At 44.3% G+C, this 23,324-nt stretch overlaps 1 protein-coding gene across 2 annotated transcripts in view; it reads left to right on the top strand.

The window, feature by feature from the left end:
• The window catches only part of MAPK14 (mitogen-activated protein kinase 14), a 95,654-nt gene extending 77,058 nt beyond the window's left edge, over positions 1-18,596 (top strand). The window contains exons 9-12 of one of the 2 annotated variants that reach the window (XM_030221731.1): positions 13,293-13,372; positions 13,981-14,059; positions 17,679-17,852; positions 18,375-18,596. In XM_030221731.1, coding sequence (XP_030077591.1) covers positions 13,293-13,372; positions 13,981-14,059; positions 17,679-17,852; positions 18,375-18,430 — 389 coding nt within the window. In that variant the 3' untranslated portion in view covers positions 18,431-18,596. Of the gene's footprint in view, positions 1-9,347; positions 9,428-13,292; positions 13,373-13,980; positions 14,060-17,678; positions 17,853-18,374 lie in introns of both variants that reach the window. The other variant, XM_030221730.1, reaches the window with a different exon arrangement.
• The last annotated feature ends 4,728 nt before the right edge of the window (positions 18,597-23,324 follow it).

Raw genomic sequence — 23,324 nt, 5'->3', positions numbered from 1 at the left:
CTAGAGCACTCGACAGGAGGAGGGCAGCAGAGTGACCCTGGGTGGAAAGCATTGTTACAATTTTTGAAGGGGTTGGAGGTGGTGGATTGTTGGAGGTTGTTACATAGGGTGCAGCAGAATTACACCTTTTACTCATATGTAGCACAGACTTATTCCCGAATAGATGGGTTATGGGTGCATCGCAATGGATGGCATATGGTGGGGGCTGCCGAGATAGAGACCATTTGTGTTTCTGATCAGTTGCCAATGTGGATTAAATTAACTGGGTTGGGTCAATGCAGGCGACAAGGAGTCTGGAGACTTAATGAGTCGCTGCTTGGAGATGAGAAAGTACAGGAAGATATTAAGCTTACTATTCAAGAGTTCCGTCGCTTTAATGACAGTGGGGAAGTAACTGATGGGGTGTTATGGGATGCGATGAAGGTAGTGGTGAAGGGTGCCTTGATTAAGTGGGGGTCGCGCAAGAAAAGGGAAAAAGGGCAGCACTCGCTGACTTTGCAGATGCGGTTATTGCACTTAGAAAAGTTGCATAAAAGAAACCCTGCACTGCAGGTATAGGAAGACCTTAAGCAAGTGAGAGGGGAAACAGCACAATTGCAGATGGCAGATGTGGATTTTATGAGAACCAAGCTAAAGCAGCAATATTTTGAGTTTGCCAATAAATCAAGTGCAATGTTGGCCCGTTATTTACGGGCGAGGAGAGGACGCTTCCTTATTCAAAAGATGATAGGGGAGGTTGGCACTATGCTGATTCAGACACTGGAAATTTTGTGAAATACTAGCAAGATTTATATAGTGCTTCTGAGGATACACCGGCTGCAGATATAGCTCAGTATTTGGATCAGGTTCCATTACAACGATTAGAAGAGTCTGCAAGAGCTCAGCTTGGGGAACCCATTAGACTAGGGGAGGTACAGGGTGTGATAAAACGGCTCCCTAATGGTAAGGCACCAGGTTTAGATGGATACTCGGCGAGGTTTTATAAATGTTTTGTGGACGAGCTGGGAGACTTATTGGTGCGGGTGGGAAATGGAGTTTTGGAGGGCAGTGGGCTCCCGGTATCCATGTCTGAGGCTGGGATAACGGTTCTGCCTAAGCCTGGGAAAGATTCTGTGGTTTGTGGTGCCTATAGGCCTATTTCACTTCTGAATGTGGATGCAAAGATAGTAGCTAAGGTCCTGCCTAACAGGTTGGCTAGGGTGTTGCCGAAATTGATCCATATAGATCAATCTGGGTTTATCCCAAAGAGGCAGGTAGGGGATAACATAAGGCGTACTTTCCATTTAATATGGGAAGCACAAAGATCCCGGTCTAGTACAGCTTTGTTGGCTATAGACGCAGAGAAGGCCTTTAACCGGGTAAGCTGGGGGGTTTTGCGAGAAGTGATGAATTTCATGGGCCTGGGAGATAATTTTTTTGGGCTTGGCTGGCAGCCTTGCATACAGCTCCAGAGGCATGCCTTAATATTAATGGGTATACCCCCTTTTTCCCAATAGGTAGAGGGACTAGGCAGGGATGTCCCTTGTCACTCCTCCTCTTTGCACTGTACATAGAGCCGTTGGCAGTAATGATACATCAGAATCCAGATTTTCAGGGTATTAGGGTTGGGAGGATGGAACATCGTATTGCTTTGTTTGCGGATGATGTGCTACTTTATGTGGTGGATCCTGAGCAGACACTACCTGCGGTGTTGGAGATTCTTAGGGAATTTGAACGATATGCTGGCCTAAGGGTTAACATGGATAAAAGTGAGCTATTGGGGATTTCCTTAACCCATGGGGAGAAAAGTAGGTTGAGAGCATTGTTTGCGTTTAAGTGGGCCAAGCACCACATTCGGTATTTGGGGATTCAGATTCCTAGGGACTTGGGAATGATGTATAGTCTTAATATGGGAAGATAATAGACCAAATTCAGGTGGAGTTGTCCCAATGGAAGTGATTGTGGCTTTCGTGGTAAGGGCTTATGGCAGTGGTGAAGATGAATGTGCTGCATAGATTATTTCTGAAACTGAACACTGAAAAAACACACTGCCTCATCCTATCCTCCCGACACAACAAGTACAAACCCACAACCATAAATACCCCAGGACACACCCACACCCTCCATACCTCAGACATCTTGAAAATACTCTGCATCACACTCGACCACAACCTTACTCTCGAGAGCCAGGTAAACTCTGTAATAAAGATTCTCCGAGGACAAACAGGCTGTTTGTTCTCACTGATGGGTGACGCCCACGGCAGCCCTGAGGTCCGGAAATCTTCCTAGCAACAAAGTTTGCTAGAGCCTTCAGTCACGCACGCGGCCATCTTCCCGCCCAACGCACGGGGACATCAGTTCTTTTTTTTGTCCACGGTCGAGAGAGACTGTATTTTGTCCCTCTCACCACGTCCTGAGAAGCCTTCAGCTTTTTTCGTCGCGTTTTTTCTACTTCTTCTCTTTCTTTTTTGCTCTGTTGAGCTGTTTCCTTTTCTTTAAAAAAAAAAAAAAATCCTTATAATTTTAGATTTGGTCGCCTAAGTTTCGTTTTGCCGCCATTGAGGCCGTCTTAGGCCACCGTTCGGGGTTTTTCCTTTTTTGTGCCTTTCTTTTTTGGCACCATTGACGATTTTGACCTCGCCGCTGCTATTTTTCCATCCATGACATTGAGTATTCCCAGCGGCTTCAAGAAGTGCGGTCACTGCAACCGGGCAATCTCATGACTCTATGGTTGTGGACTCTGCCCTGAAGAGAGCTGGCAGTTCTTGAGATTTTGCCTCGCGGGAATCTAGAACTTCTATGCTCGTGTCCAAGATCCAATCGTACCAGCTCTACACGAGCATCCATATGCGGATTAATGTGAAGCAACTGGCGGACCTGGTGGATAAAGCTCCCTGCGGAGCAAGCCAGGCCTTTTCAGGAGGTGGTCAGGCAGCTGAAGGCGTGTCGTAAATTCCTGTCCAGGGGTGCTTATGACACTTTTGATGTTGCATCCAGGTCCGCTGCTCAAGGTATAGTGATGCGCAGACTCTCATGGCTGCGTGCCTGTTACCTGGAGAGTAGAACTCAGCAGCTGCTTGCGGATGTCCCTTGCCGGGGGATAAAATTTTCGGCAAGAAGGTCGAGCAGGTTGTAGAGCAGCTCAACCAGTGGGTAACCACCCTCGGCAATCTCTCCCACCGGGCGCCTTCAGCATCTACCTCAACTGGTAGATGTTTTTTCCGGGGCAGGAGGAGTGCTCCCTATTCTTATAATAAGCATAGGTACACTCCACCTGCTCGACAGCCTTCTCAGGCTCAGCCCCAGCGAGCTTGTTTGCATCAACAGCGTGTGCCTAAACGAGCCCCTGCAGCTCCCCAGCAAAAGCAAGGGACAGGCTTTTGACTGGCTCCAGATGAGCATAGCCGCAGTAAACGTGTCTGTGCCGGACGACTTGCCAATCGGAGGGAAGTTAAAATTCTTTCACCACAGGTGGCCTCTTGTAACCTCCGGTGAGTTCTCCAAATAGTCCGGTTGGGGTACACTCTCAATTTGGCTTCTACACCTCCAAATTACCCACCGGGAGCTCAGTCTTTCAGCTCCCATCACAAGCAGGTACTTGCAGAGGAACTCTCCGCCCTTCTCAGCACCAATGCAGTCGAGCCCGGGCAAGAAGGGCTGGGATTCTATTTCAGGTACTTCCATGTGCAAAAGAAGACAGGGGGGATGCTTCCCATCCTAGACCTAAGGGCCCTGAACAAATTCCTTGTCCGAGAAAAGTTCAGGATGCTTTCCCTGGGCACCCTACTTCCCATGATTCAGGAAAACGATTGGCTATGCTCTCTGGACTTAAAGGATGCTTATACCCACATTCCGATACTTCCGGCCCACAGGAAGTATCTTCGATTTTGTCTCGGAACCCAGTACTTCCAATATTGTGTGCTGCCCTTTGCTCTGACCTCAGCACCCCGGGTCTTTACCAAATGCCTGGTGGTGGTCGCAGCGTCGTTACGCAGACTGGGAGTGCATGTGTTCCCCTATCTCGACGATGGGCTGGTAAAGAGCACCTCGGAGGCAGGAGCTCTACAGTCCATGCAGATGACTATTCAACTTCTGGAGCTACTCGGGTTTGTTTTAAATTACCCAAAGTCCCATTTCCTTCCAGTTCAAAGACTAGAATTCATAGGAGCTCTGCTGGACTCAACGACAGGTCATGCCTATCTTCCCGAGACCAGGGCAGACAATCTTCTGTCTCTCGTTTCCATGGTCAGAGCGTCGCAGCAGATCGCAGCTCGGCAGATGTTGAGACTTCTCGGTCACATGGCCTCCACAGTCCATGTGACTCCCATGGCACGTCTTCATATGAGATCAGCTCAGTGGTACCAAGCTATCGGGAATCTAGAGGATGTGATCCAATTGTCCATCTGGTTTCGCAACTCTCTTCTGTGGTGGACCCTCCGATCCAATTTGACCTTGGGATGCCCATTCCAAATTCCTCAGCCACAAAAAGTGCCGACGACGGATGCATCTCTCCTGGGGTGGGGTGCGCATGTGGATGGGCTTCACACTCAAGGACTTTGGTCCCTCCAGGAATCAGGTCTTCAGATCAATCTCCTGGAGTTGCGAGCGATCTGGAACGCTCTGAAGGCTTTCAGAGATCGGCTGTCCAACCAAATTATCCAAATTCAGACAGACAACCAGGTTGCCATGTACTACGTCAACAAGCAGGGGGGCACTGGATCTCGCCCTTGTGTCAGGAAGCCGTCCAGATGTGGCTTTGGGCCTGTCGTCGAGGCATGTTTCTCCAAGCCACATATCTGGCAGGCGTAAACAGTCTGGCCGACAGATTGAGCAGGATAATGCAACCTCACGAGTGGTCTCTCAACTCGCGTGTGGTGCGCAAGATCTTCCAAGCGTGGGACACCCCCTTGGTGGATCTTTTTGCCACTCAGCTCAATCACAAGGTCCCTCAGTTCTGTTCCAGACTTCAGGCCCACGACAGACTAGCATCAGATGCCTTTCTCCTCAATTGGGGGGAAGGTCTTCTGTATGCGTATCCTCCCATACCTCTGGTGGGGAAGACTCTGCTGAAACTCAAGCAAGACCGAGGAACCATGATTCTGATTGCTCCCTTCTGGCCGCACCAGGTTTGGTTCCCTCTTCTACTGGACCGTGGAGATTGAACTGTTTTCCGACCCTCATAACTCAGAACGAGGGGGCACTTCTGCATCCCAACCTCCGGTCTCTGGCTCTCACAGCCTGGATGTTGAGAGCGTAGAATTCACCTCTTTGGGTCTCTTTGAGGGTGTCTCTCAAGTCTTGCTTGCTTCCAGGAAAGATTCCACGAAACGGTCTTATTCTTTCAAATGGAGGAGGTTTGCCATCTGGTGTGATAGCAAGGCCTTAGATCCTCGTTCTTGTCCTACACAGACCCTGCTTGAATACCTTCTACACTTATCAGAGTCTGGTCTCAAGACCAACTCAGTAAGGGTTCACCTTAGTGCAATTAGTGCTTATCATCAACGTGTAGAAGGTCAGCCTATCTCTGGACAGCCTTTAGTGGTTCGTTTCATGAGAGGTTTGCTTTTTTCAAAGCCCCCAGTCAAACCTCCACCAGTGTCATGGGATCTGTGTCATTCTCACCCAGCTGATGAAAGCTCCTTTTGAGCCACTGAATTCCTGCCATCTGAAGTACTTGACCTGGAAGGTCATTTTCTTGGTGGCTGTTACTTTAGCTCGTAGAGTCAGTGAGCTCCAAGCCTTGGTAGTTCATGCACCTTATATTAAATTTCATCACAACAGAGTAGTCCTCCGCACTCACCCTAAGTTCTTGCCGAAGGTGGTGTCTGAGTTACATCTGAGCCAGTCAATTGTCTTGCCAACATTTTTTCCCTGTCCACATACCCGCCCTGGTGAGGACAAGTTGCACACCTTGGACTGTAAGCGAGCATTGGCCTTTTACGTGGAGCGGACAAATCCCTATTGACAGTCCGCCCAGCTGTTTGTTTCTTTTAATCCCAACCGGATGGGAGTTGCCATTGGAAAATGCACCATCTCCAAATGACTAGCAGATTACATTTCCTTCACTTATGCCCAGGCTGGGCCGACTTTAGAGGGCCATGTCACAGCTCATAATGTTAGAGCCATGGCTGCGTCAGTGGCTCATTTGAAGTCAGCTTCCATTGAGGAGATTTGCAAAGCTGCAGTGTGGTCATCAGTCCACACATTCACATCTCACTATTGCCTTCAGCAGGATACCCGACGCGACAGTCGGTTTGGGCAGTCGGTGCTACAGAATCTGTTTGGGGTTTAGAATCCAACTCCACCCTCCTAGGCCCATTTCTGTTTTGTTCCAGGCTGCACTCTTAGTTGTGTTTCTTTTCAGGTCAATCTATGTTATGTCCTTGCTGTTGCGAGGCCCTATTGACCAATGTTCATTGTTTTGAGTTAGCCTGGGGGCTAGGGATACCCCATGTGTAAGAATATTGAGCTTGCTTGTCCATGGAGAAAATGAAGATACATACTGTAGCAGGTATTCTCCGAAGATGATAGGCTCAATATTCTTACAACCCTCCCTCCTCCCCTTTGGAGTTGTTCCTCTTATGTATATTTTGCTTTTTACTAACTGAGGGGACGAGCTCGCGTCATGGGCGGGAGGCTGCTCACGCATACGCAGTGCGTCTTGCCCCACACGATGTCGTTTTCTGGAAAGGTCTAACTTTTTGATTAGTTCCAGTCTCCTGGGCCGTCGCAGACGATGGCCCATGTGTAAGAATATTAAGCTTGCTGTCCTCGGAGAATACCTGCTACAGGTATGTATCTTCATTTTATTGTTTCACCCTGCTGCAGCTCAGCAGGTGGAAAAGGTGTAGCCAGTGGTGGCAGGCCTGGTAGAAAAGAGAGTGGGCTGATAGTGTGTGAGGAGAGGAAGGGATAAAGATAATCAATGCCTATCTGAGGGGAGGGGGCAAATTTGCCATCTGCCACTTATCTGAGACCCCTCCTCCTTGCCTCCCTCCCCCAAACAAGATAGGCAACAAGCCTATGGGAGAATACAAAACAACAATAAAAGTATAAGGGGTTCCATCATTCCAAGCTTTATGGATGGCTACAAATGGCATACAAATGGCATCTATTTAAGAAAGCAGACTTTATGCTGCTACTTTCTGGTTGGTTATTTAGAACAGTTATGCTTATTAAACCTTCAAGTCAAATTGAAGTAGTCTAGTGATAGCAGTGGGCTAAGAACCAGGGATGCCAGGGTTCGAATGCCACTGATGCTCCTTGTGACCTTGGGTAGATTTATGCATTTATGCAGATGACGTCACAATTTACATACCATTCAAACAAGATCTAATTGAAATCACCAACAAGATCAATCAAAGCCTCCAAATAATGCACACCTGGGCAGATGCATTCCAACTAAAACTTAACGCAGAAAAAACACAATGTCTTGTACTCACCTCACAACATAACACAAAAAACTTAAACGCCATAAACACACTATAATGTTCTCTTCCGGTCTCACAAAACTTGAAAATTCTCTGAGTCACCATTGACCGAAACCTCACTCTTGATACCCACGTGAAAAACACGACGACAAAAATGTTCTACACCATGTGGAAACTTAAGAGTAAAACCTTTCTTCCCGCGATACATCTTCTGTACCCTGATACAGTCAATGGTAATAAGCCATCTGGACTACTGCAATGCACTATACACCGGGTGCAAAGAACAGACAATCAAAAAACTCCAAACTGCCCAAAATACAGCCACCAGACCATATTCAGAAAAACCAAATATGAAAGCGCAAAACCCCTAAGAGAGAAGCTTCACTGGCTTCCACTTAAGGAACGCATTGCGTTCAAGATCTGCACGATTGTACACAAAATTATTCATGCAGACACCCCAACCTACATGCCAAACCTCGTGGACCTACCTCCCAGAAACGCCACAAGATCATCCCGTAATTTTCTCAACCTGCACTACCCCAGCTGCAAAGGACTTAAATACAAGATGATGCACGCCACTACCTTCTCTTACAAGAGCACGCAGATATGGAATGCACTACCTACAGACCTGAAAGCAATCAAAGAAACATCCATCTTTTGAAAATCTCTGAAAACATTCTTCTTCAACAAGGCCTACAATGAGAACCTATAACCTCACTAAGTCCACTGAACTATGAACGCACACCTTCTATAATTACCCTAACAACTGTCTTCCTTCTTCCCTCACCCCTTCCTTAATCGCCACACACATTACTAACTGTATCCGATATCCTGTTATGACAATGTTATCAAATCTATGTAAGCCACATTGAGTCTGCAAATAGGTGGGGGAATGTGGGATACAAATGCAATAAAATAATAAATAAATAGATCACAGCTCTTTTGCCTCAGGCATACTTAGATTGTAAGTCCTCTAGGGACAGGGAAATGCTTAACATATGTAACATGCCTTGAGCTGCTACTATAAATGCATGAGCTAAATCCAAAATTGTGCTAATATGAACATAATTTAAAGTTCTGCAGCTGTGTTCTGATTGTTTACTTTGTAGTTTAAAACTGAGTTCCTTTTTTTTTTTTTTTTTTTTTAAACTTCCCTTGCAGGAGATTTTGATTTCAAAACCATAGTTCTTGGTGTTGCTCTATAGCAGGAAGCATGCCTGCTGGTAGAATATGCACTTGTCTAGAAATGTTTCCAGTTCACATTTTTTTGCTCCCTATGTGGAGAATCTTATTAGTGCTTTTCTGTGTCACCATGAGCAGTTTCATTACCTGGGATTTGATTGCATGGAAACCACTCATCCTCAGACAATCCTGTTCCAGGTAACTGTGCCCATCTGTAATTTAACTCCTAGAGAAAATTTGCATGTGGAAATCCCCCCCCCCCCCCCCACTTGTCCTCCACTTGCCCCCCCCCCCCCCAACACACACAAATTGAATCTACACACCCCCTCCACCCAAATCCCTAGTTCTCCATAGTCACTTGGTGGTTTCACATGTAGTTGTTTAGAGATCATCAGCATCTGTTTATGATAAGGTAAAGCCTTGAACCTAAGTTTTTCCAAACCTGGATATGTTTCATAGAAATAATGTTTCTTCATGCATGGTCTGACACCATATATAACCTCAAGAGATTTCACAAGCAGCAATAAGTAAGCTGCCTATCTGCACTCTTGCTTGCTTTGTCTTTTAACATTGGCTGTGGCTAATTGGCTTAAGGCTGCAGTGGTGATGTTTCTGCTTTGGTTTTCACTGTAGTGCAGGAGGAGAACCCCCTAGACATGAACTGCTAAAAGCAATGCTGAGCCCTTTTCCCATCTTGAGCTTTGCTTAGATGGGTTGTAATCTCTCCCAGCATTTTCCTTTATGCTCCACATTTAGATATTGATCAGTTGAAGCTCATTTTGAGACTGGTTGGAACCCCAGGGCCTGAGCTCCTGAAGAAAATCTCCTCAGAGTCTGTGAGTTGGTTCTTTGCTTGTATTCTCTGCCTGCTCAGCAAATTTTGATTTGGGCTTTCTTTAATGGGGATTGGGGGGGGGGTGTTCATTTTGCTTGCTTGTTTTACCCCTTCTGGCTCACTTAAGTGACTGGTTAGCTATTAGCTTGCCTTCTTTCCATTATCCTACTTCTTGTTTTATTCCCCATGCTAAGAGGGCAGTGCATGAAACTCTTGGTTATTTCCCTCATTTGGAATTAATTTGAAGCTCATATTAGAAATGTTAATGCTCAATTTGCACCTAAAATTATCATCTTAAAGTTCCAGGTTGCGCTTGATTAGTACTGATTCAGAGATTTCAGTTCCTCATCTCCCTAATAAGGTCTTCTGTAGTCTAAAGGATGCTTGCTGCAGCCCCAGAAAAACACATCACTTTTTTTTCTGCTAATTATACTGGCATGGGGGAGAGCCTTGGTGTAAGCTTTTCGTTGCTTGCAAAAACTGGCCTGGGCCCTCCTGTATCTGTACAAGTTATGTCAGCCCTTACTTGACATAACTTACCTTACTTTGTTGCTGCTATCCAAAATACAGCCAGCCAGAGGATATCTTCTATGCCTGTTGATTTGAATATGTATCAATAAAAGTTCTGGAATGCATAAGGAGTGTGTGTTTGCAGTGTTAGTCCTTTTGAATGCACAGAAATAAAGGTCAACAATAAAAATAAGGAAATTTAATACCCTTCTTTACTAGTTTTGGTGAAAACAGTCTATTCTGACCTGTGGAATGTGTTAGCACCTGAAAGCTAGGCAAGAAACATATATGGAGGAGTGGCCTAGTGGTTACGGTGGTGGACTCTGGTCCTGGGGAACTGTGGAACTGAGTTCGATTCCCACCAGGCACAGGCAGCTCCTTGTGACTCTGGGCAAGTCACTTCCCTCCATTGCCCCACGTAAGCCACATTGAGCCTGCCATGAGTGGGAAAGCGCGGGGTACAAATGTAACAAAAATAAAATAGATACTATTGGAGATTCTACATGGAATGTTGCTATTCCACTAGCAACATTCCATGTAGTAGGCTGCGCAGGCTTCTGTTTCTGTGAGTCTGACGTCCTGCACGTCACATTGGTGATCTGCAAGGGCCGACTTCTACATGGAATGCTGCTAGTGGAGGAGTGGCCTAGTGGTTAGGGTGGTAGACTTTGTTCCTGAGGAACTGAGTTCGATTCCCACTTCAGGCACAGGCAGCTCCTTGTGACTCTGGGCAAGTCACTTAACCCTCCATTGCCCCATGTAAGCCGCATTGAGCCTGCCATGAGTGGGAAAGTGCGGGGTACAAATGTAACAAAAAAAAATAAAATATGTAGTTAGTCTAATAACCATCACCCTATATATACAGTGGGGGAAATAAGTATTTGATCCCTTGCTGATTTTGTAAGTTTGCCCACTGACAAAGACATGAGCAGCCCATAATTGAAGGGTAGGTTATTGGTAACAGTGAGAGATAGCACATCACAAATTAAATCCGGAAAATCACATTGTGGAAAGTATATGAATTTATTTGCATTCTGCAGAGGGAAATAAGTATTTAATCCCTCTGGCAAACAAGACCTAATACTTGGTGGCAAAACCCTTGTTGGCAAGCACAGCGGTCAGACGTCTTCTGTAGTTGATGATGAGGTTTGCACACATGTCAGGAGGAATTTTGGTCCACTCCTCTTTGCAGATCATCTCTAAATCATTAAGAGTTCTGGGCTGTCGCTTGGCAACTCGCAGCTTCAGCTCCCTCCATAAGTTTTCAATGGGATTAAGGTCTGGTGACTGGCTAGGCCACTCCATGACCCTAATGTGCTTCTTCCTGAGCCACTCCTTTGTTGCCTTGGCTGTATGTTTTGGGTCATTGTCGTGCTGGAAGACCCAGCCACGACCCATTTTTAAGGCCCTGGCGGAGGGAAGGAGGTTGTCACTCAGAATTGTACGGTACATGGCCCCATCCATTCTCCCATTGATGCGGTGAAGTAGTCCTGTGCCCTTAGCAGAGAAACACCCCCAAAACATAACATTTCCACCTCCATGCTTGACAGTGGGGACGGTGTTCTTTGGGTCATAGGCAGCATTTCTCTTCCTCCAAACACGGCGAGTTGAGTTCATGCCAAAGAGCTCAATTTTTGTCTCATCTGACCACAGCACCTTCTCCCAATCACTCTCGGCATCATCCAGGTGTTCACTGGCAAACTTCAGACGGGCCGTCACATGTGCCTTCCGGAGCAGGGGAACCTTGCGGGCACTGCAGGATTGCAATCTGTTATGTCGTAATGTGTTACCAATGGTTTTCGTGGTGACAGTGGTCCCAGCTGCCTTGAGATCATTGACAAGTTCCCCCCTTGTAGTTGTAGGCTGATTTCTAACCTTCCTCATGAGCAAGGATACCCCACGAGGTGAGATTTTGCGTGGAGCCCCAGATCTTTGTCGATTGACAGTCATTTTGTACTTCCATTTTCTTACTATGGCACCAACAGTTGTCTCCTTCTCGCCCAGCGTCTTACTGATGGTTTTGTAGCCCATTCCAGCCTTGTGCAGGTGTATGATCTTGTCCCTGACATCCTTAGACAGCTCCTTGCTCTTGGCCATTTTGTAGAGGTTAGAGTCTGACTGATTCACTGAGTCTGTGGACAGGTGTCTTTCATACAGGTGACCATTGCCGACAGCTGTCTGTCATGCAGGTAACGAGTTGATTTGGAGCATCTACCTGGTCTGTAGGGGCCAGATCTCTTACTGGTTGGTGGGGGATCAAATACTTATTTCCCTCTGCAGAATGCAAATAAATTCATATACTTTCCACAATGTGATTTTCCGGATTTAATTTGTGATGTGCTATCTCTCACTGTTACCAATAACCTACCCTTCAATTATGGGCTGCTCATGTCTTTGTCAGTGGGCAAACTTACAAAATCAGCAAGGGATCAAATACTTATTTCCCCCACTGTATATTTTTGTTGACATTTATTTATATAGAATGTGAAGAGAATGCAGTGATCTGTGTGTCCTGAAACTGATGGTGTTTGGGATTTTATATTAGTAGCATCACTACTATATTTTGTACTACTTTGCTGCTAGTCCTTCCTGCATCTTTTTCTCAGATTTAATCTGGGCCAGAATAATAAAACATGAAATCTAGCCAAATGCTAACAAAATGAAATAATTGAAAACTTGGCCTAGACTGGCTAAAAGATGTGCATGTACCTGGTACAGTCAAGCCCTGGGCAGCAATAGGAGACATTACTTCCTCCTTTGAATTGTATCCATAACACATGCATGGATTTATTTCGTCATTACATTTGTTTTTAAAATTCCACATGCGCTAACCACCACGGGTAAGTACTGATTTGTTGTGCATGGCTAATGCTGTACTGCCTCTTCTTCCACCTAACTATAAGCCTCTCTGCATTCATAGATGAAAAAAAAAAGGGGGGGAGGAAGAACTATAGAAGAGCCAAACTATTACTAAACATTGACAGGGTAACCCCTGATTAGAAAAAGAAGCCAGATCTTGCTAATCCTTTACCTTAGTCCTTTTTGTTATCAGTAGTATGTTAATACTTCCTCACATTGAGAACTAATGATAACCAAACTGGTGCCCTGCAGAAGAAGAAAAATCTTAAAGCATACTGCACCACTGAGCAAAGGAAACCACTGGCTCATATGCTTCAGTGGACCAAACGCTAATATTACATATTTAGGCAGTATTGGGAAGTGAGCCTTGGTAGAATGTGCAGGTCATGTTATAAGCTGAAGAGATGCTTTGTATGCATATATTTGGGGCAGCTTTTATTTTTGCACTGTTTGTTTTTTTTTTTTTTTTTAACAAAGCCCTTGACAAGGCACCTAAGATATTAACCAGCTTCAGCAGATCTTGCGCCTGACGGGGACACCCCCTGCCTATCTTATTAACAGGATGCCCAGCCATGAGGTGAGACTGCATGCAAGGAAGTTACCTGGCCCTGTTTTAACATGCATTGTTTGTAAATGCAACATAATAAAATCCTTGCATGTGTTAGAGGGTGGGAAGTGGGATAATTCACACCTGTGACAGGAATTCGGAATTAAGGAAGCTAGGGGAGGGGGGTTTGGCTTCAGTAGGGAACAGATATTTGCTTAAGTCTGTGGCAGCCCAAGTGTATTAAACCAGATTTGTTGCCAGTCTGATAGAGCTTTTTAAGCTTTAATATTGACTCTTGTCAGAGTTTCATGTTTAGAGAAGCGTTCCAGCCTGCACTATATACATATCTGATCAGACGTAGCCTGTGTTCCAGCCTGCACTATATACATATCTGATGAGACTTAGCCTGCGAATATTGTCTTTTGCTGGGCCAAGTCTTTCAGCCCTGGTGGGGAGAAAGAGCATCAGTGAATCTCAGATGTGCAGGCTGTCAATACTTTTTTGAATGATCACTTGAATTGAAAAGAAATATAGGGGGATTAGAGCTGAAACGGTGCATGTGGCTTGGATCTGGGAGACAGGATGAAGAGTTGGCGAAGCACATAGAGAAAAAGTTCTAAAACACCTTACTTTCATAGGCAAGAAATTACATTCAGTCACTGCCGTATATGCCGAAGATGAACTTTGAAGATGTATTCATTGGAGCCAATCCACAAGGTGAGACTTTAAACACTAAAACCTCTGGGTAAGAAGAGAATGCTAAATCAATATTAACTTTACGTTCACTCACTGATAATAGGTTGGTAATCCCACCGCCTTCAAGAGTGAGATGGGAATCAGCTCGAGCTTCAGCATTTTTCTTTTTATCACCATAATTGTGGAATTCTCTCCCAGAATATATTAGAGTAGAAGAATCATTCGTGCTCTTTCATAAAGCTTTAAAAACCTATTTCTTTGAAAAAGCTTTTGATATCTAGAGTAATCTAGTGTCATTTATTAGAGAAAACCACTCAGGAAATGAAATATGGTTTATTTTGGACAGGGAATATATACTGTTTTAAGGAAATAGTATTATTTGATGTGATTTGTATGAGTGATATATGTAATTGGTTTGTCTTTGGTATGGAAGTGTTTGTTAGAGCTGTCCTATTACAAATGGATTTCCTTTGTTAGAATATTGTTGTATGTTATTTGTATTTTAAAGATATTATTATATGTCATTTATATTTTTTAAAGATGTAAACTGTTCTGATTTGCTATGTAAGAAGTAACGGTATAGTAAATAAATAAACAATTAGTACTTTGGGGGCAAGTCTGTAACTGGGTTCCTCCATTTAGGCTCCCTAAGGCCCCACAGTAGGAGCCTATTCTATAGTGAAACCTAGGTGCCCAGATACCAATTTTGTCCGTGGTTATCCACCCAGTCCTCGATACATACTTAGCCAGTCTGGTATATCCAGTGGCGTTCCTAGGGGGGCGGACACCCAGGGCAGCCCCCCCCCCGGGTGCATGCCGCTGGGGGAGGGGTGCCGCAGCGCGTGCCTGCTGCGAGTTTACTAACTTTGCTCGTTCGCTGCAGCTCCCTCTGCCCCGGAACAGGAAGTAACCTGTTCCGGGGCAGAGGGAGCTGCAGCGAACGAGAGAAGTTAGCGAACTCTCGCAGCAGGCATGCACCCGGGGCGGACCGCCCCCCCCCCCCCCCCCCTTGGTACGCCACTGGGTATATCCAGTGAATATGCATGAGATACTTTTGCATGCAAATCTCTCATTCATATTCATTATAACATATATGGCATGTCTCGAATAGGAATAGTCAACTTTAAACATAATTCTACAACAAACATCACAATTTTTTATTAACAAAATATCAACACTTATAAAAACTCTGTGTTCCAGTTACAAATGCTGCTATCTCCCTCAAAATCAATCATTAAGTACCATGAATCTGACACCCCTCTGGCTGATATAAACATAAAATTTACCAAGCTATACCTCCAACAACTTTTAATCATTGTCCATCAGGTGTTTAGTCACAGATCCTTCCAACAGTGTCCCAGGTGTTATCAAAACAACATAACTCGAGATGGATAATGCTCTTACAAACCAGCTTTTCCCGATTGGAGCACAGCAAATGTTCTATTAACTTGGCATATAATCTCCACAGTGCTCTTGGAGAAGCATTTTCCATCCTTCATTGCTCAATCCAGTTCTGCTCTGATGTGATATACAAAAAGTTTGCATCTCCGTGGAGATTGCAGTTGTATGGATTGAGCAACAAAGGACAGAAAATGCTTCTCCGAGAGCATTGTGGAGATTATATGTCAAGTTAATAGAACATTTGGTGTGCTCCAGTCGGAAAAGGCTGGTTTGTCCATCTCGAGTGCCCCACAATTTTTAAAATGACACCTGAGGCAAGAGCAAGTGGGCATCGCTCTTGCCTCATCAAGAGTTACCAGGTAGGGGGGGGTGCACTAGACACCAGGGAAATAGTTTGGGGTGGGGGGGGGGGGGCATGGGAATTATTATTTCTTTAATTGGGGCAGGGGTTGAGGGCAACAGGGTCCAGCAGTTTTGGAATCGGGATGGGACAGACAAAATGGCACGACATGATTGCTGGGTTTTTTTGTTTGTTTGTTTTTGTAATGTCACCCTTCCTGTCAGTGCCTGAGCCAGTCACTACTTAGGCACTGACAGGAAAGGTAACATTTATCAATGAGCAGCCCATTCTTCCCTCCTTGAAAAACAAGTGATTATTAAGCCATTCTAATACCAGCATGAAATAACTTTCATCCAAATGGTTTATATTACTTGGTAAAAAGAAGACCACAAAAAGTGGAAAGAACTCAAAAGTCCCACGGGATGGACAAAGCCAAAAAACAAGGAGTGGGAACTGGATCATGCTCTTCAAAAACACTCAGGACTCCCAATGTGAAATTAAAGATGTTTATTTAAGATGACTCATCTTAAACATCTTTAATTTCATATTGGAAGTCCTGAGTCTGTTTTCGAAGAGCCTGATCCAGTTCTCCTTACATTACTTACAGGCTTATTTTCGAAAGAGACGCCCATCTTTCGATACAAATGTGAAGATGGGCATCCTTCTCCCAGGGTTGTCCAAATCGACATAATCGAAAGCCGATTTTGGGTGTCCCCAACTGCTTTCCGTCGTGTAGACAACCAAAGTTCGGCCAGGGGTGTGTCAGAGGCATAGCGAAGGCGGGACTTGGGCGTGCCTAACACATGGCCGTCCTCGACCCATAATCAAAAAAAGAAGGGCGTCCCTGATGAGCACTTAGACAAGTTTACTTGGGCCTTTTTTTGTTACGACCAAGCCACGAAAAGGTGCCCAAACTGACCAGATGACCTCCGGAAGGAACCGGGGAATACCTTCCCTTACTCCCCCAGTGGTCCCTAACCCCCTCCCACCCTCAAAAAAAAAATTCTTTAAAAATATTTTTTGCCAGCCTCAAATGTCATACTGAGGTCCATCACAGCAGTATTCCAGGATCCTGGAGCAGTTTTAGTGGGTGCAATGCACTTCAGGCAGGCAGACCCAGCCCCCCCCCCCCCCCCCCACCTGTTACACTTGTGGTGGTAAATATGAGCCCTCCAAAACCCACCAGAAACCCACTGTACCCACATCTAGGTGCCCCCCTTCACCCATATGGTAGTGGTGTACAGTTGTGGGTTTTGAGGGGGCTCAGCACACACGGTAAGGGAGCTATGCACCTGGGAGCAATTTCTGAAGGCCACTGCAGTGCCCCCTAGGGTGCCCGGTTGGTGTCCTGGCATGTCAGGGGGACAAGTGCACTTCGAATGCTGGCTCCTCCCACAACACAAAGGGCTTGGATTTGTTTTTTTCTGAGATGGGCGTCCTCAGTTTCCATTATCGCTGAAAATCAGAAATGACCAAGTCTAAGGATGACCATCTCTAAGGTTGACCTAAATGTCAAGATTTGGGCGTCCCCGACCATATTATCTAAATGAAAGACGGACGTCCATCTTGTTTCAATAATACGGGTTTCCCCACCCCTGCAAGGACGTCCTCAGAAAAGCTTGGGTGTCCCTTTCGATTATGCCCATCTTAGTAAATGTAGCCTTAAATTTGTGTACTATTGGGAGGGGGGAGGAATTTGTGAACAGAGGCGTTAAGATTTGATTTTAGGATGAAATTGTTTTTTCTGTTTTTGTTTTATTTTCAAAATGTTATTGTACATTTTATATGTAACACCCTTCAGGTTTCAAATAGTCAAATGAGAAATGCATAGTAGCTGCTTCAAACTTTGCAGGCTGCCTGTGTTACTACTGTTTTCCTTTCTTTGCTATATGATCAAAGCTGTGGACCTGCTTGAGAAGATGTTGGTGTTGGACACAGATAAAAGGATCACTGCTGCACAGGCCTTGGCCCATCCCTACTTTGCGCAGTATCATGACCCAGATGACGAGCCTGTGGCAGACCCCTATGACCAGTCTTTTGAAAGCAGGGATCTGGAGATAGAAGAATGGAAAAGTGAGTCATAGGACAGAGAAAAAAATAAGCTGAACAACTTGCTTTTGACAGGTGCATCTAGAAAATTATGTCTGTCATCAAGTACCATAATGCAACATGCTTTTCTTTTATCTCTTCCAACTGACTGACTTTTTGGGGGGAGGCATTTTCTGAGAAGTTTAGATTTCCTCTGCTTTCTGCCCCATTTCTTTTTCTAGGATAAAATTTGGCATGCTAGCTCAACACTAAAAGTTGGATAATGTATAATTTTGGGGTACACTGGCTGTTTGAACGGAAGTGGAGGAAGGGGAAGTGTGCCATTCTAACTTTTTTTTGTTGTTGTTGTTGGAAGCACTCAGGTTTGTTTTTCCTGCTCTTTTCTCAAATTCTTGTTTCTCTCCTTTTTTTCAGATTTTTTTTTTTTCTCCCGTGTAGATTACATGCCATTCTTTTCAGTTATAGATCCATTCTGACTTTTGCTTCTGTTCTTGAATATTCATTTCTCATGCTTACTTGCTCTTAATCTTGAACTTTTTCTTGCAGGCTTGACCTACGATGAGGTACTCAGCTTTGAACCTCCAACAGACATGGAGTCCTAAGGACCAGCTTGGGTTCTCTTCACCCACATCACGGTTAGGGAGGGATCTTTGGCCCTGAGACTCTCTTGATGTCATTCAAGTGCCTCATTTCTCAACCATTCTTGGTGGTGGCATTGAGGGAGATGGGTTGGTTATTTAGGGGTGTTGGGGGATGCAGGAAGGAGAGTTTATTTATATAGAAACAATATATGAACCTGCAGCATGCACGCATCCCTGTTGCATTTTTGTCTATCTCCTCCGGCACTTGCTTTGTGCCTTCCTGCTTCAGCTAGTGAAAGAGAACTGGGACTAATTTTGCCTTGCCTACCCCCATCATTAGCACCATCACTATTGAGACACCTGCCATTCAGAGAAAGCAAACCAAGATCAACGTCTGTCATGTTTGAACCTGCATGATAGGACAACAGATTTACAGGCGTATATCTGACTGCCTTTTTATGTGTATGGTGGGGAATAATACATCTTTTTTTTTTTTTTTGGTTTATGGAGTGTGCTATGCATTTGCTGTAAATTTTGATCAATGTGTGTGGCTGCGTACTGGACTGCAGCAGTCCCCTGCACATCAAGAATGATGTCCTAGTTTGAAGTCTGAAACTCTAGCTAGCTATATTTGTGCCTTAAAGAAAGGTGAGGAAGGGTGTGAAGGCCAATTCAGCAGCTGTATACTGATTGGATGATGCTGCTACTAGACCAAACTCCATCTGAGTTATATGACATGACTGCCCAGCAGCATGCATGTTTTCTAGTTCAGTTTATCAGATGGGGAAGGGTCACTATGCAGCACCTCAAAAGGTATAATTCAACATTTCATGTTGCATCTACTGCCTTTTGGCCTGTGTGGACCAACTTGTCCCGGGATACTGGTACTGCACTTAGGTAGTCTTCCTTTCCTTCTCTGTTAGTGCACTTACTAACCTGTTTCACTTTATCTGGAAAAGAAATGCACGCTCTAATAGCTATAATGGCAGACACCTGATGGAATACAGAGGTCCCTTTCACTTTTTATTCCCTGACCTTTTTTTTTTTTAATTTAACATTTATAACACTATAGTTCAATATCTTTCATACATATTTAGCACAGGCAATTGTAAACGAATTCAACTTTTGAACATTATATTACAGCTTGATCTACCCCATTCATTTTTTCCTTACACTCCATAGCACCCCCCCCCCCCCCCCCTCCCCTTCCACTGCTACTTCACCCCAACTATAATCATCTTTCAGTTGTGGAGCACCTTTTCCATATTTTTTTTTTCCTTTTTAAAGGAGTCTTGGATATTTTGCTTTCAAATATTCCCTCATTCGAAGAGGAGAATTTATCCTGCAGAAGAAGTAGCAAGGGCCTGTAAACTAAAAGAGCCTGTAAGGATAATTATTTCTGCTGGAGACACAACATAAAAATTGCCATACTATATCAGACCAAAGGTTCATCAAGCCCAGTATCCTCTTTCCAACAGTGGCCAATCCAGGTCACCAGTACCTGGCAAGATTCCAAAAAAAAAAATGCAGATTGATTCCATGCTGCCTATCCCCAAGGTAAGCAGTGGATTTCCAACGTCTACCTTAATGGTTTATGGACTTTTCATCCGGAAAGCAAAAGACTTCCCTTTGTGTTTCCATCTAGCTGTATTGCTCTTAAATGTATTTATGTATTATACAATTTATGTAACATGTTATGGTATCATCTGCTTTCTGCAGGAAAAAGGTTATTTTTAGCTGTTTTAGTGAGATGTTAAAGAAAATTGGTGGTAGTGTTCTCTGTTTACTGCAGGAATTTGAAATATGCACATCTATATGAGATGGTTGGAAAGTAGAGCGAAAATATCATCCTTAGATTGTGTGACTTCCTTAAGTCTCTCCCTGCCCAAAACATTTCTAATACACTGAGAGGGTCATGCCAATTTTTTTCATCTTTCCAAGGTGTGTATATAAAATGAGTACTTTTGTGATTTGGCAATGTCTGTAAAATATTGTGCAACATTAAGCCTGGGTGTCGGAGCTGGGGCAAAGGAATAGAAAGAGGATACACACAATTTTCTAGATCTGAACTGTGCTCTACCTGAAGAAAGCTCAGGGGATTTTTTTCTTGAATCTGCTTGCCCACTGCAACCCTTTCACAAAGCATAGGAAAGATATAGGGGAGAATTACTCTGGGACACACAGTATAAGGTATTCCACTGTAAATGTTGATGTATTGAGTTTTAGAAATCAATTTTACTTTTACATATAGATGTCATCCTTGAGTCCCCACACAAGCAATATTTTGGTACAGGTATTAGTTGTATGGGTGTGTGCATGCAGATGTGTGCAAGTCTGTGTGAGATATTGGTAAGACTGTTGTATTACAAATAGATGCAGACACTAATCTGAGAGCAGGCCATGCCACCTCCTGCTCTTGTGCAGTCACTAGGATTTTTATTTTTTTTTTTATATCCAGCATGTGTAATACAATCCCAGGACGGGTATTGTGACTCATTGCATACACAGTCAACAAGGAGAGCTTGACCATAGGCTGTAATATGAGGACCAGTGATGTCACCTCCTGGCCCCTTACTCTTCCAAATCTGACTGAAATAGCCAGTATCTTTCACCCAGGTGTTTCGTTACAGCTGGGTGCTGTCACATCCAACTTGTTTGCTGTCACTGAGATGCTTCTTAATTGTCTGATGTTAAGACTGGAGAAGATATACATTAATATAAGAGAGAGAATTGTTATTTTCATGTACCTATGGTATTTACTGTTTTTATTTCTGCAATGATACAGGATGTTACACAATACCACTGGTTAAAATAAAACATATTTTTCAAATGTATCAGGTTTTTGTAACTTTTTTGTTGCCGTGTGCATTTACGTATTCTTTCTCTCGACCCAATTTTTGTAAAGAACTACTTAGGGTGCTTTTTACTAAGCCAGGCTATAAAGTAGCTGGCAGTAATTTTAGCACGTGGGTTTCCTGTGCGCTCTGGCTACTTTTTAGCGCAGCTCTAAAATGGCCGAATTTGAATTTCTTCCATTGCTACATTCTAATTTCTAAATTTAATGTGCAGCCATTACCTCCTGAGCCCTTATTGCCTCCTATTTAGAAGGTAGTAAGGGCTCATTCACTACTCATGCAGTAATCGGGCAGCACATGGCAATGCCTACTCCTCACCCCAGAAAATAACAATTATTTTCTAGTGTGGGGAAACGGTGCATGGCAAACCCAGAACTTCCACAGGGTGCCTGGGTGCACCCAGTGGTAGTGCTGTTTTGCTGCATGCTACCCGCACGATAGCCCTACCCTGCCTTCATAAAAGGGTACCTTAATTTCTCAGTTCTTAATTTAAGCTTGCGTCTTCATTTTTCAGTCCAGCAGTTGACATTAACACTGGTTGAAAAGAAAAAAATAAAGCAAAGCATTTATACATACGGTATGTCTTTCCTCTTTAATTTCCTAGTAGAAGAAATATTTGGAAGGAGGTAATATTGAAAGGGTACCGGTGCTCATGAAGAATGATGCAAATCTGAGGGTTTCAGCCCAGTCCTTGGGACCTACTCCAGCCATTTATTAAGATCATTATTTATTTACCACGTTTTTATAGAAATTCACTCAAGGCGGTGTTCAACAAGTCAAACATAGGCAATAGACAATTACAGCAGTAACGTCATTCAAATAATAGAAACAAAAAAAAAACCTGAGAAATATAGAATCAAGATGGCAGATAAGGGCCAGAATGCCCATCTAGGCTGCCCTTCCTGAGTAACCACTAATTCCTCCTTTTCCTGAGGGATCCCACGTGCCTGTCCCATTCCTTCTTAAATTCTGACAGGCTTCAGGTATGGCATAGTATGCTGCATTACAATGTCAACACAATATGTAAAACATGTTTAATGTCATAGGATATAAGCAAACATTGAAACAGATAAAATAGAGTAACAGGAGTTAGAAAATAAGGGAACTAATTTGAAGAAAGTTGCACATGAAGTCTGAAAGGTGTTTGAATATTATCTTAGCTAAGGTAGGAGTGGATGAACAAGTCCTGCTGCAGCATGTGCAATGGTGTTACTCCTTGTGTGTGACTAGCAAGTTAGTTATAACTAAAGGCCTGGGTGAAGAGACAAGCTTTCACATGCTTCCTGAAAAGTAGAGCATTTCAGGATATAAATATGCATGAGAAATGTACATGTACTACTACTACTTAACATTTATAAAGCGCTACCAGGGTTACGCAGCGCTGTACAATTTAACACAATGGATCGACATTAACACAGAGGACAGTCCCTGCTCGAAGGAGCTTACAATCTGAAGGACAAAAAAGGTGCAGTCAATCAAATTGGGGCAGTCTAGATTTCCTGAATGGTTAGGTGCTGAAAGTGACATTGAAGAGGTGGGCTTTGAGCAAGGATTTTAAGATGGGCAGGGAGGGGGCTTGGCGTATGGGCTCAGGGAGTTTATTCCAAGCATAGGGTGAGGCGAGGCAGAAAGGGCGGAGCCTGGAGTTGGCGGTGGTGGAGAAGGGTACTGAGAGGAGGGATTTGCCCTGTGAGCGGAGGTTATGGGTAGGAGCGTAAGGGGAGATGGTAGTGAGGGGCTGCAGATTGAGTGCATTTGTAGGTTAGGAGAAGCTTGAACTGTATGCGGTACCTGATCAGAAGCCAGTGAAGTGACTTGAGGAGAGGGGTGATATGAGCATATCAGTCTAGGCGGAAGATACGACGCGCAGCAGAGTTCTGAACGGATTGAAGGGGGGGATAGAAGGGAGGCCAGTGAGGAGTAGGTTGCAGTAGTCAAGGCAAGAGGTAATGAGAGAGTGGATGAGAGTACGGGTGGTGTGCTCAGAGAGGAAAGGGCAAATTTTGCTGATGTACTGCTTCCATTGTATGCAGATGTATCTCATGCATAATTGTGTATGT

The sequence above is a fragment of the Microcaecilia unicolor genome, chromosome 12 (genome assembly GCF_901765095.1).
Source record: "Microcaecilia unicolor chromosome 12, aMicUni1.1, whole genome shotgun sequence".
In the NCBI taxonomy this organism is placed as follows: Eukaryota; Metazoa; Chordata; class Amphibia; order Gymnophiona; family Siphonopidae; genus Microcaecilia; species Microcaecilia unicolor.
Note: the sequence above shows the minus strand (reverse complement) of the source record. Positions and strands in the feature narration are given on the sequence as shown.